The 19,155-nt window shown below is 37.9% G+C and overlaps 2 protein-coding genes across 2 annotated transcripts; one reads left to right on the forward strand and one right to left on the reverse strand.

Moving 5' to 3' along the window:
- Positions 1-254: 254 nt before the first annotated feature.
- Positions 255-1,356, forward strand: LOC141391046 (uncharacterized). The gene is made up of 3 exons (XM_073963965.1): positions 255-989; positions 1,040-1,150; positions 1,218-1,356. Exons 1-3 carry the CDS (start codon positions 397-399, stop codon positions 1,354-1,356), a joined length of 843 nt encoding a protein of 280 aa, XP_073820066.1. The 5' UTR covers positions 255-396.
- Positions 1,357-1,373: 17 nt separating this feature from the next.
- LOC141390300 (uncharacterized) lies at positions 1,374-5,265 on the reverse strand. The gene is made up of 4 exons (XM_073963214.1): positions 4,896-5,265; positions 4,333-4,825; positions 3,947-4,252; positions 1,374-1,677 (listed from the first exon to the last, which is right to left on the reverse strand). The coding sequence occupies exons 1-4, from the start codon at positions 5,107-5,109 to the stop codon at positions 1,428-1,430; spliced, it is 1,263 nt and encodes a 420-aa protein (XP_073819315.1). The 5' UTR covers positions 5,110-5,265; the 3' UTR covers positions 1,374-1,427.
- Between the last annotated feature and the right edge of the window lie 13,890 nt (positions 5,266-19,155).

A 19,155-nucleotide genomic window follows, 5' to 3' on the forward strand; every position in this document is an offset into this window, starting at 1 on the left:
CTGCAATGCTTTATCGAAGTAGATAATTGGGCCGGTGTTTATTTAAAGTCGATTGTGGTGTCCCATTGTTATAAAAGAAGGCGTCTGTCACACCAAATGTCAATGCTAATGACAAAGACAAACATCATTACCAAAATATGATAACTTATTTAGGGCTGGAAAATTTAAATTTCAACCGTCGTTGTAGTGATCTTTAAATAGGCGACGAGATAAGTACGAGGTTAAAATATGAAATTATTTAATTTGTGGATGTTTTGGTGTTGCTTGGCTTCGCTTGCCGCATACGAGACCAGGGCACAAAGTAATACCACAACTTTGAAGGATCCCGTAGAGCGAGTTTTTTCTAGGCGTAAAAGATGGTTATTATTTCCCAAGGGTTCTGCTTTGAAGTTTACGATGTCGATAAGCAAACGATTGTTGGCGGTTTATCCCAAGGGCTTGAATTTCAATATGGAGGCTGCAGTTTATTATCCAATGCCTGTAGCACGCATTGATCTAATACCAAGGCGTTTTAGAAAGCCAACTACAAAGGCTCCAAAACCGGCGGGAACACCTCCTCTAACTCTAATCGGTGTACCGGGTTCATTAATAAAATTTCGCGCAAAACCAGCCACAAAATTTCCTTTAGTGCAACGTGTTGACTATAACGCCACACAGTTGCAGTGGTTACCTGCTAGTGGAGTAACAATGAATAAGCCTCCAAAATGGACCAAATACAGTTCACCAGAGTACTTGAATAAGTACCAATGGACACCAGAGAAACAAGTGAAATATGTGGGCAAGTATACAGAGAATATCAATGGCAAGTGGAACTCATGGAAAGCTAATAACAATTACTCGAACCAATGGAACCGTTATGGTAGGGATGTAAATAACTATGATGGTCATGAAGGAGCGTTTGAAATGGCCAACGTTGGCGATTCTCCCCATTACCATGTTTACCGCGGACGAAGAGATCTCTTTGAACATTTTGAAGGACTGACAAAATTGTAAGTTGTTTCTAATGACATTGAGCGGTTAGTTATTATTTTTCTTTAAGGTTGGGTATCGATATTAAGACGTGCATTCTGAGAGCCATGTGTGACGCCAAACGTTTTCTTCTACCGCCAGGATATTCATTAATACATGACATTGTGAGAGTGCTTTTGACGTAAGAATCACAAAAAAATGGTGGCCCTACACCAATTTTAACTCCAACTTCCAAAACTTTTTTTCAGGTTTCCCACAATAAATGGCGTTAAGGACGACTATATGCGAATGATGGAGACTGATTACGAGACCTGTGATACATATCTGCACCACAGATGTCCCATTAGTTTACTTGACTTGTTTGTAAATTCCAAAAAATCAGTTTAAATAAAAGTGAAATGAATGGGAAGTGTTTTTTGTTTTATTTATTCACGGTTGTTATTGCTATAATTTTTGTGTTACATTACAAAGTGAGATGACCACATGGAATCCTTGCAGAGTTCATAACGTGAAGCACAATCTCCCGGATGGGAATGGGCTGCGTCATATCGCTGTTCCTTATAGCTAAGATCTGCGTCAAATGCCTCAGGCAGTGTAAAAATGGCCCTCATCAATTCGCCAACAAAAGATCCCGGTTGTTGTTCGTGGGATTTTTGACCGGTTTCACATAGAGCTCGCAGTACACAATGGTGACCGTTCGAACCGCGTCTGTGGAAAAAGAGAAAAATACATCCAATTTTATTATCAATCAAACATGTGGCGTGTATTTATTTATAACAAAATCAATGAATTTTAGCAGCATCTAATCAATACAATGGAATGTGGGTCGTGCTGATGATGTTGTTCCAGTTGGATGGGTCTTTCGAATTTTATTGTCGTTTAAAGTTAATATTTTATCACTTAAATCCCCGTTAAGAATAATTGTTTAAAGTAATTGAAGGATTTCCCTCCCTATTATTGGCCACTTGCTTTGAAATGGATGGACAAACAGCACAGCAATGATACAGTCATCTAAAAAGAAGGGGGATTCTTTGTGCATCAGGCATAGTGGGGGAATCGTTTTTAAATTACCGAGAAATAAACCCAAGAGACCAAAAGTTGAAATGGATGACGGCTGACAGTCTAACATAAGATATTAGACTCCCACTCAGTAGGATTCCAGAGAATTACAATACACGTGAAGTTTCGAAACAATTTTGTAAAAGTTGTCCATGTGTTGTATTTTCGGACTGCATACCAAAATGGAATGGTAGATTGACATCTGAAAAGTATCAACATATTGCAAGTTTTAGATTTCATCAAAATATTTCACGACGTTATGAAATTTGCAAAGCAACTGACGTTTCGGAAGTCAGCGAGATGTTCTAGTTGGGTTTTGTTGCGGCAGATCCAGCTTCGATTTTATGGCCCCGTGTAAACATCGTTAAATATTGCCATTTTAAAGCAATTCGGGAATATATCTCTGAAATCAATGCGAATCTTCTTCTACCTTCTGAAGCAATCTTTTGCAAAAATAATGAACTACAAAAACTGCACTTATTTCCTGAAATATGCTGCGAAATATATCAAAAATATCCATAATTGTTGTTGGCGTTTTTTATTGTTGGACTGCAGAATTTTACATCTTTGTGTTTATTTCAGCTTTAGTCCATATTTTGTTGTATTCAAGTATTTGAATAACAACAAAATGTTTTACAGTGTTGTTATTTGTTTGTTCAAATACTTGAATACAACAAAATATGGACTAAAGCTGAAATAAACACAAAGATGTAATATCCATAATTTTTATACATTTCGCAAAACTATTAAATTTTTCTAAATGCCATCTTTTGGCAAAATATTCGCTGGAATGTTGTAAACAAATCTGTAGAACATGACTTTGTTGTAAAATGCCTCTATCAGGTTGCTCAGGTTGTTTGAAATATGTACGTGCTGTAAAAGGTATGTTATAAAACACTACCGAAACAACATGAAATAAGCATTTAAGAGTTTCAGAATGTTCTGAAGAATTGCTGAGCACACATTTTGGAACATTTTGGGTAACAGCTTATTTGGTTCAACTCCCAATAGTTTAGCAAATACAAAGCAAAAATCCAGAAATTATGTAAAATTTTCTATATGTTATAGATTTTAATGCGATAAATGGAATTTTTCCTAAGTGGTCTGTTCAACACTAAAGTTCTACAGCTTTAGGTCTACAATATTCCTAAAGACTGCAAGGCGAAATTCCTATTCGTTTTTGAGACAAGGCCGGATAAATGAAAAAAGTAGTTTTAGCCTGGTTTGGATGGGACCATAAAATCCTAACTGGATCTGACAAGACAAACCCCAACTGGAGTTTTTGTGGTCTCAATATGTACTTTCAAAAAATGCATATTAGAAGTTGTTTGCATTTTCGTTTGTTGCACAGTGTTATCCTAGACTTCCACACAATAGCATTCTAGGATATTTCAGTGTTAGTTCTTTAGAGATTCCGAAAATATTTTTTGTAAATGTCTCCATCATCTTAGTATCTTGAAGTGCTCGATTGTCTTAAGTTTTCGGACCTTTATAATCCCCCACTGTGTTTAGATGTATTTAATGGGAAGCATCCTATTCGTTTCTACTTCGTGCCGTTGTCTGTAATGTAAATTTGTGTGACTGTGTAATTCTGTCGAATGTACTTATCTCCATTCGAGAAAGGACGATTGAATGGATTTGTGAGAGTTTCAATTGTTACATTGAATGACGCCTTTGTGTGTGTTCGTTGTGTGTATGTGAAAGCATTTTTGCGCCACAGTGTTTGTTGCATGTGGAGCACTTCAATTAGTTTCTCTCAAGTACCATCAACACTTGTGTCATAAACAAAGCAGGACATTTTACCCCATACAATTGTAAAGGGCGGTGGGTGTGGACCCCTACACCCACCGCACTCAAGGCTTATGTTTGTTAGCCCAAGGACAGCCAAGTGAATTTATTTTAATACTGTTTGTCTTACCCATTCAAATAGGTTTCGATCCTTTCATAAAGGTCATGACGGGTGTTGCGATGATGTCGTATGTGAATTTGGTCGATTTTGGAGAATTGATCACTACTCCTTATACCCCGGCTATGATGGCGGTGTGTAACAATGCCCTCATTGGTGGTGTTCTCAGGTACGCTGCGTTTACCAAAGATAGGATAAATACGATGTTCCGAGCGTCCAGTACCAATTGTATATTCTTGGTTTCTATGGTTTCTTATAGTTTGGTCAAAACGCCTTGATCCCTGGACAATTGGTCGGGTCGTTGTATATTGGCTTAATCTGCAAGTAGGGAGGGTATAGAGAGAGAGAGAAAGGTAAAAAGTTATGTGTGTTGCTTTGTGCATGAACCGTCGTGATACCTTGTTGGTAAGGCCCACCATGGATATTTTGTTGGAACTGGTGACACATTTCTGAATGTCGGCGGATTTGTAGACCACTTTATGAAGGGATGTACAGGTTTAGGACTGTAATAGTACCTGTTTTCCTTTCTATCCCACGATTGCTTGCCGTTATACACATTTTCCCATTTGGAGTAGTCTCTGGTTTTGTAATAACTGTCGGGAGCACGGTTAATATAATACTGTGAATGCATGGGGGGCCTAAAAGCTGGCAACAAATTATTTTTATAGTTTGTTGATGTGGGCGGGGCGCTGCTTGATTTCGTGTCTACGTATTTTATTTGGGAAATGGTATCGTTTCGAGTAGTACCAAGTGTGCCGTCCTTAAGCCGTTCTGATAAGTCATTCAGAATTTCACTGGGTGGTTTGCTGGGTAATTCCCAGGCCAATGCCACCGTAACACCAAGAATCAGATAGTTGGTATAATCCACCATACCCACAATTAAATCATATACTTTGAAAGAGACAATGAATCAAAATATGGCCAATTGATCTGCATCGAAGGGTATTTGAACATTACTTACCCAACTGAAATGAAGATCCTTCTGGAAATTCCAGATATCTGCGTTTTCTTTTCAACTGGACACTTTCATAGTTATGTTCTGCTGCTAACTTTTCTTCTATTTCTTGTTCCAGTGGTTTGACGCTTGAATTTTCTTCAGTACTCGTAATGGAACTTTGTATGAGCAGCACAACTGCTACTAATGAAAAAATATTCAACATTTTGTGGAGATGCATTTTTCTTTTGGTTATGGAAAATTGTTTTTAATTTTCAATTAATGAGTCAACACTTTGTGGTCCGCTTTTAAACAGTTGTAATTCTCGATCATAACATTGGGAAATCTCACTTGGCTATGGCATCCGCTATGGAGTCACTGTATTGAATGTGGGGCGAACAACAACGTCAGATCATCATTCTTTTCGTCCGTAGCCAGACGTAGAACTCGAAGCAATTTCCACAATAAGTAACCGGTTTGAACAGAATCGTTCAGAGGAAATGTAAAGCACAGTATTTTGAGTCAAATAAAAAGTTAGTCTGTTCCAGGAAAAAATGTTATTGTAGTAAAAATTAATAGATTCTTGTAAGTTCTGGAACAGACATAGCGTGTTCAATTTAAAGTATCACAGCAAAAAAACTCATTACAAATCTCTTTACTAAACAAATATTTTAAGAAAGGCATGTCGTGAGAAATGCGAGTGTAGTGTTTTATAGGTCATTAAATTAAGTAGTTAATCTTTGGCTACTGAAGGTCGTAACTATTTATTCGTCGACTTTTAGCGGCCAAAGAATAACTTGTTTATTGCAACATGCCCTTGTTAAAGTAATGAGTTAGTAAGGAGATTAGTAATGAGTTTTTTGCTGCGTATGTACGCTTGGATGATATTTACCATTGAATTTGCTTACATTCATATAACTTCATCTCGCAATGGAGCTAATTGCATGTGACTTATTCCTAATTGTATTTCAATTTCGAATACAAGAGTAATTTTGGAAAATGAAAAAAAAAAACGTTCGATATGCCTGATGAGTTGAATTAAACCACCAGCGAAACGATCGTAGCCTATTGGTTGGGTGTGTGGGACTTCGCTAGAATTCACTTTTTCAATACAAAAATTCTTTGGTCATGTTAGCTCGATTAATTCAATTAAGGAAAATATATATTTAGTTTATCGATTTCACGACACTGTCCTCAACACAAAGTTGGTCATGTTCGAATTGTAACAAAATTCAAGAATAACTAAGAATAACTGTAAGTCAGTCTAAGAGCAAATGCTAAATAACTTTCACCTCTGTGTTAGTTTTTGATTAGTATCAATTATCTGTAATTCTGTTTCACCCTTGTCTTCTTCAGTGGCATTATGTGTGAGTGTGTTATTGTTAAACCTTACAATTGGATATTTGGATGAGATTTTTATGTTGCTTTTTAAGTTCAAAAATCGTTCCAAAATGTTAAGGGTAATTTTTGAACAGACTTCAACTCCGGATTTTTTATATATCCGAATGCATGGTATAACTGTGCAATGCAAGGTAACAGGAATACTCAGCTGAATGAACTATGCTGTAATATTAGTGTAAAATTCAATACTACATTAGGAATGGTATTTTGGACTAAAAGTATGTATATATACATAAATATATGTATTTTTTAGGACAAAATACCATTCTAAAAAGTTATCGATTCGAACGATACACCGCACAGATACGGAGGTTTTTCATAAAATGTAGCTGGCAATTTGTTGATGTATTTAAGCTACCGGGCCTATAAAAGCTAACCGTTATTATATCCTTCTCTCTGCCAATATTCCCAATAATAAAAAACATACAAATGTATATTTATTTCAAAAATAAAAAATAATTTAAAAAAATTAAGTTTCAGTGTTTTATTTAGAAATGCACTTAAAACTAAAAAATAATTCGTCGCTCAGCCTCAATAAATATATTCTTTCTCATGATCCCGATTTTCAGTAATTTGGCAATTTTAGTTTCAATTTTTAACTGAACTAGCTGTAATTTGACATTTGAAGGTTGTAGTGGTTGTAACGTGGTTTTGTCGTTGGCTGGGGTAGGGCCAGTCGCGTCCAGGGTCTCCATAAGGACCCACTAAACCTTGTGAAATTATAAGACTTGTATTCTCCCTTTCCTGGGGGTTTAATTCAGAGTTTATTGATCAAAGCACTAATTTACAATTACTCGGGAATGAATACGATAAGAATATGTTGAATGGTTATGAAACAATCGTTGGCGTGAAGGTGACCAGGAGGGCTGGGATTCGAGAACTGGGCTTCGTGATGAGTGGACGTATCAGTACAGTGGCTATCCTTACTCTGGGGACTCGTCGGAATCGGCGGTTGTTGATTGGCTTGTAGGCTGCCGAAGTCTGTAGTTCATAGATAGTCGGGAACCTGGTGTGACGGTAATCAGGATAACGGTTCGTGGATAATCGAGACGGGTTCTGTATCTAATCAGGAGGGCGGTCAATGGACGTTCATGGGATCAATGTTCGATGCAATCGGTGTACTCGGTGATAGGTGATGTATGATCGGGTATAAGATGCGTGCGGCAGCCGGTTGTTGAGTTCGGCAGGAGGCACGATGGGTGCAACGATCGGCTGCTAATGTTCGGGCGCACGATGAGTTCGGCAGTCGTATGTTGACGTTCGGGATAGCGGTGTGTTCGGCAGTCGGTCGTTGGTGTTCGGGGATTCAACGGGTTCGGGGTTCGGTCGGTGTTTTCCGGGGATACGATGGGCTCGGCAATCGGATGGTGATGTTCGGGAGTACGATGAGTGTCGGCTTCGGCGCTCGGATGTTGATGTTCGGGAGTACGATGAATGTCGGCTTCGGCGCTCGGATGTTGATGTTCGGGAGTACGATGAGTGTCGGCTTCGGCGCTCGGATGTTGATGTTCGGGAGTACGATGAATGTCGGCTTCGGCGCTCGGATGTTGATGTTCGGGAGTACGATGAATATCGGCTTCGGCTGTTGATGTTCGGGAGTTCGATGAATATCGGCTTCGGCTGTTGATGTTCGGGAGTTAGTCTAGGCTACGATCTAATATCTACCATGCGCTACTGATACGGAACAGCTGACCCGAAGGCCCTGTGGAACAGCTGGCACGAATGCCCTGTGGAACAGCTGGCACGAATGCCCTGTGGAACAGCTGACCCGAAGGCCCTGTGGAACTGCTGACCCGAAGGCCCAGTGGAACAGCTGGCACGAATGCCCTGTGGAACAGCTGACCCGAAGGCCCTGTGGAACTGCTGACCCGAAGGCCCAGTGGAACAGCTGACCCGAAGGCCCTGTGGAACTGCTGACCCGAAGGCCCAGTGGAACAGCTGACCCGAAGGCCCTGTGGAACTGCTGACCCGAAGGCCCAGTGGAACAGCTGACCCGAAGGCCCTGTGGAACTGCTGACCCGAAGGCCCAGTGGAACAGCTGACCCGAAGGCCCTGTGGAACTGCTGACCCGAAGGCCCAGTGGAACAGCTGACCCGAAGGCCCTGTGGAACTGCTGACCCGAAGGCCCAGTGGAACAGCTGACCCGAAGGCCCTGTGGAATGTATCAGCCACCACAACTTAATGGGTAGCTCTCAAAAAGTATTTCCAACACTAGGCACCGAGGCGTAAGTTGGCGGACTTAGAGCAACCTTTTGTTCCAGCCCGTGTAGCAAACTCCCTGCAGTAGTAAGCTCGCCATTCTCAAGTAAACCTGAAATACTTAAGTGGCCTGGAGTACAGACTAAATGAGAATTATTCACAGTGCGCGTCAAAATTGTAGCTGCGAAACTACACTGGAATTGAATTCTCCTTTGGGTTACATCTTAAAACACAACATGTGAACGGATGAAATGTAGTGACTGCTGCCTATTGAATGGCTGTTCAGTATGTCTGCAGCGTACTGGCTGGTGGCTGGTATCGTGTTGTTGTGCTATATGCAGAGAATTTAGTGGTAGCCAGTATTGTGTTATTGTGTTGTATATGTACGTGATAACGTCACGTTACATGGTCACCTATATAACGGTACCTCCCGATTTTCGGTACTTTGAGGATTTTATTTAAAATGCTTAACCGAGCGTAGGTGCATGTTTTGGTATAGCCCCAAAACAAACCTCCCGATTTTCCGTACCTTAGCTTTATTTGTTGGCCGAACATTCTGTAATTTGAAATTTAACCCTCCGTTGGACACCAGAGTCTGGCCAGGCCTTTTTCATTTTATTTTGCATTTTAAACTGGGTTACGATAAAGCTATGAACCTGAGATTCCAGGTAGCTTCATGAAATTTTCTTACCTTTCAAATGAAGGAAACGTGAAGTCAAAAGGATCACCAGAAAAGGAGCTACAAGGATTTTTTGACATACATATCACATTCGTAACACATGAGTCTGGCCAGACCCTAACCATTTTTTATTGAAAATTTTCCGAAATTTTTCTTAAAATTTGATCTTTCCTACATTACTTGACAAAATGAATGCCATTTTATGAAACTTGTCACATTTCACCCTACCATGTCTTCAAAATTGCACATAACAAGTAAAAAAGTGTCAGTCGGCTTTGCCGACAGATAGATACCCTCAGCCAATGTGAAGCGAAACTTTCACTTCCGGACAGATCGAATGTTTTTAAAGTCTCTTTAGAATTTTGTGGCCCTTTTTGGACATTTGAACTTGCCGACAAAAATGTGGATTAGGAATTAACTGCACTAAAGAGCAGTACACATTGTCAGTTTTGAATGTCGATATTTCGCAGTTATCGATAACTGTCCAACCGTCCAGCAACCACGAAACATTTTGTGGTTGCATGATGAATGACAAAAATGAACGGCCACACTAGCAAGCACCAACAAAGCTGTCATTCAAAACTGGCAATGTGTACTCAGCTTAAGACACAAATGTTGAACTTTTGTAGGGCAGATACCCTTAGGGAGGACCGATATGGACCATTTTAGAAGTTAAACTAAAATATTAGGAGATCCAAAGTTTGGACCAAATTGGTTGCCCCATTCAAGTGATATCGTCCTAGCATTTTAGTGACATTTTTTTAATATTGGGGAGAAGTACCGAAAGTTGTGGACCGGTATGGCCCATGAAAGTTTGGATATAATATGACGAAGACCAAATGTAAGACCAAATCGGTTGAACAGTTCGAAAGTTATCGCCACATATGGTGACATAAGGGTTTTTTACACCTTTCGGGCTGTTTTCCCAAGAAATATGGACTTGCCCCTGAAAAAACCTTTACCGTCGTAATGGATGTAGCGAATGCAAATCGCTTTAACAAAAATCAAAGTGATTCGACAGCAGGTCTTAAAGTGAACTTATAAGAAATTTTGAGTGAGAGGTACCAGAAGGAGTAGACAAATATAGTCAATATTCGAACCTGATCTATATCTGGTAGATATATTAGGATGTGCAAAGTATGGATTTCATCGGTCACTCCCTTCAAGAATTATCGTGCGCAAAAATTTTTGAAGTTTTGTGGGAGAGGTACCAGAATGAGTGGACCGATATGACCCATCTTCGAATTTTAACTATGTTTTGATAAAATATTACGAAGGCCAAATTTTGGACCGAATCGACAGATCCGTTGGAGGGTTATCTTGCGCTCCAACCACTACACAAGGTGTCATAGGGGCTTTTTGCACCTTTCCGGTCATTTTCTCAGGAAGTATGGACTTGCACCTAATGAAACTTGTACCCTCGTATGGGGGGAAGTGAATACAAGTTGTTGCAACAAAAATCAAAGCGATCCGAGAGCAAGTCCTAAACTGAACTTATCCGAAATTTTGTGTGGGAGGTACCCGAAGCAGTGGGCCGATTAAGTCCATATTGGAACCCGATCTAAGTCTGGTAGAAATTTTACGATGTGCAACGTATGGACCAAATCGGTTACTTCCTACAAGAGTTATCGTGCCCACAAATTTTCCGAACATTTTGGAACTTTTGTGGGGGAGGTACCTGAAGGAGTGGACCTATATGGTCCATCTTCGAACTTAAATCAAATCTGGACAAAATATTTCGATACCCAAAATTTGAACCGAATCGATTGATCCGTTCGAGAGTTATCGTGCGCACCAGCCAGCCAGACAGACAGACCGACAGACAGACAGACAGACGGACGGACATTGCTAGATCTACTCAAAATTGTCTGAAACGGATATCGTACAAACATACTTGGGGTCTAAAACCATTATTTCGATGAGGCACATTTTTGGTCGTATCAAAGTGTAAATACCCTCTTTAGCCTAAAGGCTGAGGGTATAAAAAGGTCCCAAAGGCAAGATATGGGTTTGAAATCTGTGAATGTACCACAACTTAAAAAAATCTCTGGCAAATAGGGTTACACTTGTATTCTAGACAATTAAACACATAACTGGACTAATAAAACTCATTACTTAGCTTGTCCGCTCTTTTTGTAGGGTGGATTGGTCCAAATATAGGATTCTCCACATGAATTATAAGAAAATCCGTAGGATATATGCCTTTATTTACCTCTTGATATCATCGTTATTTCACTGCAATAAGCTGTAAAGTTATAAAATAGACACTCTTCATTCTGAATAATAGGCCAAAACTAAAATAAAGTGCTTCAAAATGAAATATACATAGGATTTTCGAGCATAGAGACAAGAAAACTACGAATTTGTTACTTCGTAGGCATACGTCCTGTTTTACCAACTTGATAATATCATTTAAATTTATAGTTTTTCGGCATGTTTTTTGACAAATAAGGATTACTCATTAAAGATTAGGGTCCTTTAAACATATTTTACAACTTTTAATATGAAAATGTTAATTAAGTTTACTAAAAATATATAAATAATTGTATGGGTCTGGCCAGACTCATGTGTTACGAATATGACAAACAATATTGGTGTCCAACGAAGGGTTAAGAGCCAACAAAAATTGATTATTTAAGTTCATATTTTCGTAAAGCCCACATATAGCGGTACCTCCGACCTAGCTGTTAATGACATTTGAAGTTCCCACTGATCATAATCCACTAGAAATATTCAACATAGGTCTATGTTTTGGTATAGCCTCCATATAACGTTATGTACCGATATTCGGTATTTTGAGGATTTTAGCTATAATTTTTAACCGAATTAGGAGTTATTTGACATTAGAGGCTCCATCAACATACTTCCATGTTTTATAGCCCACCAAAATTTGCCCACATACATAGTTAGATATAGACACCATATACGAGGGCGGTTCGGAAAATTCTTAGCCTATCAATGAAGGAGAATAGTTAGTTTTTCAAAAATATTTTTATTTTTCAATATAATCTTCTGAAACTTCAATACACTTAGTCCAACGCTTTTCTAGCAATTCTATCCCTTGATTAAAATATTTTTCCTCAAGGTCTTCAAAATAGTGGTTTACAACTGTAATTGCATCTTCATTTGAGGTAAAACGCTTGCCAGCAAGGATTTTTTTTAGATTTGGAAACAAGTAAAAGTCACTGGGAGCTAAATCAGGAGAATAAGGTGGGTGGTCAAGCAACTCGTACTTTAATTCGTTGATTTTAGCCATTGTTGAAACACTCTTGTGCGCTGGTGCGTTGTCTTGATGAAAAATTATTTTTTTGTGTTGTAAGCCAGGACGTTTTTCTCGAATTTGTACATTTAATTGATCCAAAAGGTGGCAATAGTACTCTGAATTTATTGTTTTACCCTTTTGCAGATAGTCAATCAATAAAATACCTTTGAAGTCCCAAAAAACCGTTGCCATAACCTTACCCGCCGATTGAATTGTTTTTGCCTTCTTTGGGGCACTTTCTCCAGCTTCAGTCCATTGTTTGGATTGTTCTTTTGTCTCTGGAGTATAGTGGTGGATCCATGTCTCATCAACAGTTATGAAACGACGCTTAAAATCCATTTTATTTCGCTTAAAACGATCCAAACAAGCTTGAGAAATGTTCATTCTTATGCGTTTTTGATCGACTGTTAACAAATGCGGCACCCATCTTGCAGAAAGCTTTTTCATCTGTAGTTCTTCATGCAAAATTAAATGGACTCGATCATTTGTGATGCCCATGATATTAGCAATTTCACGCACTTTTATTCGTCGATCATTTAATACCATATCATGCACTTTGGCTACAATTTCTGTTGTTGTTGCTGTTTTTGGACGTCCACTACGTGGTTCATCTTCAATGCTTGTACGACCACGTTTAAATTCAGCAACCCAATTTTTTACTGTTGCATATGAAGGAGCACTTTCACCTAACACATTCACCATATGATTATGAATTTCTTGTCCCGATAAACCTTTTTTATGTAAATATTTAATGACAGCACGCATTTCTATTTTTTCCATTGTAAAAAAATTGCGGATGCGTCTTTTTTGAACACTTGTTTCTATATGAAGGAGTTGCCACATCGAAACAAAATTTAACATGTGTTCATAACAGAGATGTAAGTTTCCAAAACAATTAACTTTTTTCTGTTTCCGAACTGACCTCGTATGTACATTATCTGACATTTTAACGTACCCATTTAAAGTTGGGGCAGGGATGAAAGCTAATTATTCCATTTTAGTTAATAATATTTTATGGTGGGGGGTATGAAAATTTCGGCCGGCCGAACTTAACGCTTTTTTACTTGTTTTACAATACATTTTTAGCGATCACAAATTTTTTTTGAGTTTGTGTTTTCAAAATCGTTTAATTTCATCAGAATCAAGATTTGTTATTTTCAAAATTTGTTTCGTGATTACTTGAAAAATAAACAAAAATTCATCGGATTTATAGGTTTTCATTTTTAAAATCAAAATTATTTTTATTTCCATACTGGCTGAAATACTGACTCATACATTTCTGCATTAAGATACACGCATAATACATGTATGTACTCTACAACTGCAGGGTAGGAAATCAAATAGCAAATGGAAAAATATTTTACATTTCAAATTGTCATAGAACAAGAACCTAGCCCCTGCATAAACTTATTCTTGAAGGTTATAAATACTACTTTTAACATACATATGTACATTAGGGCTATAACCAAAAAAATACCACCACATAGCCGTGTAGAGCATGGAACACTATTATGAAATACGGCGTCAATTTTTCTCTATCGCGAAAAAAGTTTCCGCACCAAATGCATTGAAGTTCAGTAATGCATTTTTTAATTTTAGCTGTTATGACAACATATTTGCTTTTAATTAAATTTTTTATTTTTTTGTAATCTATTTTAAAATCATTATCAAAGCGTTCTGGACCAATTTGTTCTCAATTCGCGCCATTTCAGAGCATTTTAGGAATTTTTGACACTATTGCAATTTTTGCTTTTTCTTTATAAACTCGTGAATTTTATGTTTATATTTTTTGTACCTACCGGACAAAAGAATATGGGGTCATTTGCAACGAAGTCGCGAAAGTTACAGGCTGTTTTTGTTGACTTTGCCTGTGAGAATCGGATATGTTTTTTACAAAAATACAACACCAGTACCACTTGGGGAATTTTGTCCTAATAATGAAAACGCGTTTCTATGATCGATTCGGTGAAAAAAGTTTCCGCGCCGACTGTAAATACTAAAACCCTTTTCATATTTTTTCTAATTATAATTTTAAATTTGCTTTGTTTGAATAAATATTCATAGAAAAAAATACAATTTTCACAGGCAAAGTCATAAAAACTGTCTGTAACTTTCGCGAATTTGTTGCAAATGACACCATATTCTCTTGTCCGATAGGTACAATAAATATAAACATAAAATTCACGAGTTTATAAAGAAAAAACAAAAATTGCAATAGTGTCAAAAATTCCTAAAATGCTCCGAAATGGCGCGAATTGAGAACAAATTGGTCCAGAACGCTTTGATAATGATTTTAAAATAGATTACAAATAAATAAAAAAAATAATTAAAAGTAAATATGTTGTCATAACAGCTAAAATTAAAAAATGCATTACTGAACTTCAATGCATTTGGTGCGGAAACTTTTTTCGCGATAGAGGAAAAATTACACCTTTTTTCATAATAGTTTTTCATGCTCTACACGGCTATGTGGTGGTATTTTTGATATTTGCAAAAAAGTGCAAAAAGTTATATCCCTAATGTACATACTTCCATCTTAAAAACACAAATATCTGACGACGTATTTAGGAGCTAAGGGAGAGAGGAGGTGAAAGAAAAAATCAGACATTTTTCATGAAATTTTCAATTTTTTTGTCAAACTCCCGAGTTAGATGGTGTGAGGGAGGCTTTTTACCAATGCAGCCTTCATAATTATATGGTGTGAACTTTAATTTTCAAACTACAAGTGTGTGTGAAAATATTGTTGACAAATTTATGTATGAATGTGCGGTTTGTAATGCACCCGCCCAAAACCCACATACATATATATATGTTCATACCCAGCAAACCAATCGTACCGACTTCGTAACGAAATCGGAACAAAATGTCGGACGTATCGTCCGAAATCGTAACGATATCTTAACGAAAGTTGTATGAAGTGGTTGACATAATTTCGGAACAAAATGTCGCAGCGACATCGGATCGATTTCGGTCCGATTTCGTAACGAAATCTGAAGAAAAGCCTTAAGAAATTCGGAAAGGAAATTTCTATCCGACATTCGTTCCGAAATCTGAACGAAATCGGTACAAAATCTGAACCATTTCCTCTCCGAAAAATCGTTTAGAAATCGGAACGAAATCTGAACGACTTTGCTTCCGAAATTGTTCAGACGTGTCGGACATCAGACATTTGGTTTGCTGGGTACTTACATATGTACAAGTATATGTATGTTTTGAGATTTAGCAGGGAATTACAACAAACTTAGGAACAAATATGTTTTACTAGCATAACACTAAAGCCAAAACCCAAAGGCCAAAGAACCACCCCTTCATCTACACGAAGAAGCAGAGTAAACGAATAATTGAAACAGAATGTTTTAGAAGTAAAATTTTCGGGTTTATTAAAATATTTCAATGCACAACTGCTGCTCCGTCAAACATGTAATGCGGCAGTAGCATGCAATGCCTGTCGTTTCTCTAAAATTGCATTCCATTCCAAATTGGATGTTGACAGTCTTCATAATGGTGGCTACATGAGGGCACTAAGTGCGCACGCTGGACAACGTCGATGTAGTACTGGCCAATATGCTTGGATGTGGCCACAATTGTTTTTTGGGGCAAGGTGAAAATGAAGTTCCATAACAAAAGACCGTGGTGTTGGGTGACCAAAGAGCTGTTGGTGTTGTCGGTGATCCTTGTGAATAGAGGGTTCGGAGCATGCAGTTGGTGCCATTATAACCACGTCTGTAAGTAAGAACAACCAAATGGTGTTAGATTGGTGGCTCAGTTCGAGAGGTTTCAGAAGACTTACGTATTATAAACTTTTTCAATTTTTCTATACAGTTTGTGGCGTGCATACAAATGGTTTTTGGTGTGGATTTCATGCCACGCTGGCCAGCGGTAGCCATAGCAAAGTAGATGCGATGCATTGGCAGTTTTTAATATTTTGCAATATTTTACGCCAGGAATATACCTAGGTATAATTTAGATTGTAATAAGAGAGAGAATACAAACATTAAATAAATAATTAAAACATTCACCGTCAATCAATTTTTTAAATTTACCTACAGCTCTCTTTAAATGTGAAATTTAGTGTCTGCTTTGCCCTGCCATGGTGACTGTCTTGAGTACTTTAGTTGCCATTGTATACCTAAAAGCGATAATATGAATTGGGAGAAGGTTAAGCTGAATGTGATGTTTCCACCTTATTCTTGCAATTGGAATATTTATCCTGTTGATCTTGGTGGACACTCTATCATGGATATTTGCACTTTTCCCAGTCTTCAACGTCTTAAAAATGTTGATTGTCCTGTAGTTTGTCTTGTCTTCTGTGAGGAACGACTCAAGTTCATTCTGAATACGCCGAAAGTTCAACGGTTTGATTGTAAAGAAATTCTCAATTATTTCGGATGCTGGCTTACTGGGAAGTTCACAATTTACAGATATGTTCTTTCTGTGTTTCAAGAGAACCTTCGAGTACCTTGTTTTTTTCAAAATGAGGTTTTTGATTTCCTTTATTTTTTGCTGTGGTGATGATGCTCATCAGCAAAAAATTTAATATATTTTCAGATTGTTTTTGACTAAAGGTTTCACAGATACCGCGCCTTGAAAAAGTCGAATTCTGTAAAAACTATGTGCAAAGAAATACTCATAACTTCTTTAATATTGGTCCAAATAGAATTTTTTGGAATTTTTTGTTGTTTTATCAGCTATCTAATAAAAATAGCATAGTGGTCTTGGATGCAATTTTCGCTATTTAAAATCAGTTTTTATCAATGATTCGATTTTTTACAGCAAAAAACCAAAGGAAATCAAAAACCTCATGTTGAAAAATTGTCTGATTTCACTCCAAAATTCCCATATGCAGTTCGAAGGACGGTATTATTTGAATTTGTTTCGAAACACCCGTAGGTACAACCCCCATCTCTATCACTGTTAGAAAGCTTATAAAATTCTGCTAAAGCTCTGTCAATTTATTTGTGTCTTTCATGAAACTAATTACTCGCTCATCCGTCAAAGCCATTCAATTCGCGCTAATTTGTTGGCCGGTAAAAAATGAATTGTTGGTAATAATTTTTTTTTAATTGGGAATGGCCTCACTTGCACAGCTGGAGAGAAAGCTTCCTTCGGGGAATATTAGATAACGTTTATGCCGGTGTAATATGCAGAGTGTCCTTCGACGCGGACCTTTGGCAACATAACGCTTTCAAAATATGTCAAGGAGGTTGAGTGTGGTGGTAACTGTGATGATTCAGCATATTTACCTGCATCATGAATTGCGTTGAGTTGACGGACCTCCAGTTGGAATTAGTGTTTCGTTGATTGCGTTTATTAATTTCATGATGAACATAGCTCTGCTGCTCAGTGGTTGGCAGAACCAAATGTCTTGAGCCAAATGTTGACGTCCGTGATGGAGCACCCAAGGGCAAGCGATAAGTGCGGTGATTTTATCTCCACACAATGTGTTCCCAGGAAAGTGTGTGCTGTGTGCACGCTCTTCGATGACATTCTTATTGTCAATGCCAAGAATGCCGCCATTAAAGGGGTGTTTGGAATTTGGGGCATCCATTGAGAAGGCAAATTGCGTACCCACAATTATCATTATTGTCATCGTTGAGGAGTTGAGCGTTTTTTGTCGGTGCTTCTCCATTTTTGTTCGTTCGTTTGTCGTTCATTTGCCAAATTGTTGTTGTGTGCGGTTGTATGTTGTTGTTGTTTCCTCTCTTGTTTTAATTAAAATACTTTAATTGTTCCAAACAATTTCTCATTTATCAAAAAACACCGGAATGCATGGAGACATTCGAGCATTGACAATGGCAGGAACTTGAGCCACCTCTCTTGTTGGTCTTGTTGGTGCAATTTTCTTGGCTTTTGTTTGGCAATCTTACATCTATTATGGCACACTAATCAAGCGTAAAATTAATACCAGCGTTGCGTTGTAAAGTGGTTCTGGTGTTCCAAATAAAGCAGCAAAAATTAATGATTATAATTCTCGCTCAACCACGGCAGAGAATTGCAGAGCAACTTCGATAGCTAAATGACCAAGTTTTCGTTATTGTCACCGTTATTTCACACAAGCGCTCCAAGTTCCTATAAAATATTTTACTATTGCGTTTAATAATGCGGCTGAGGTCATTTAGCTTTTAATGACCATCATTCATCGATTTATGATCTATGCCGTCTGTCCGCCCATTTAATTACAATTCAGACAATAAGTCGACCGTAGGGATACACTAAAGTTGAAAAGCAAACACAGAAGATAAATAGAAGTGGTAGTTCAAATGATTATACTGGAAGTCTGAGATGGAAATAATGCTGGAAGATTTTGGAAGTTAAGAGATGGGAAGCATTGTAGAGATGAGCGGCACGATTGTGCTCCCATTGTGTTCGCTATAGCCAATCTTTCCAGTCTGTCGGACAAAAGCTAGGAACATTTCATTCTATGTATTGAATGCTCTTGGTGTCACTTAGCCGAAGTTAGATGGCAACAATAGCTCTGATCGATAACACTGTGTGACAAAAAAAGACAAGGAAAACTGAGTAGACTATTATAGTAGAGCTAAAAATATGAGACACGTGTATTTTAAAGTTTACATCGGAGATTAACCAATGAAGGCGGGGCAAGTTCCGCCCATTTCTAGTTTTTTTTTCGAAATATACGAGATAACATATCTTGGAATCCTTGCATTTTAGGTATATAGTGTCTTTGGCAACTTTACTGAGAGGATGTGGGGAATGTTCTTGTTAAGCACTTTAACCCTCATCAT

Source organism: Musca autumnalis, unplaced genomic scaffold, assembly GCF_047663935.1.
Source record: "Musca autumnalis isolate F117 unplaced genomic scaffold, ASM4766393v1 scaffold_1, whole genome shotgun sequence".
Classification (NCBI taxonomy): domain Eukaryota; kingdom Metazoa; phylum Arthropoda; class Insecta; order Diptera; family Muscidae; genus Musca; species Musca autumnalis.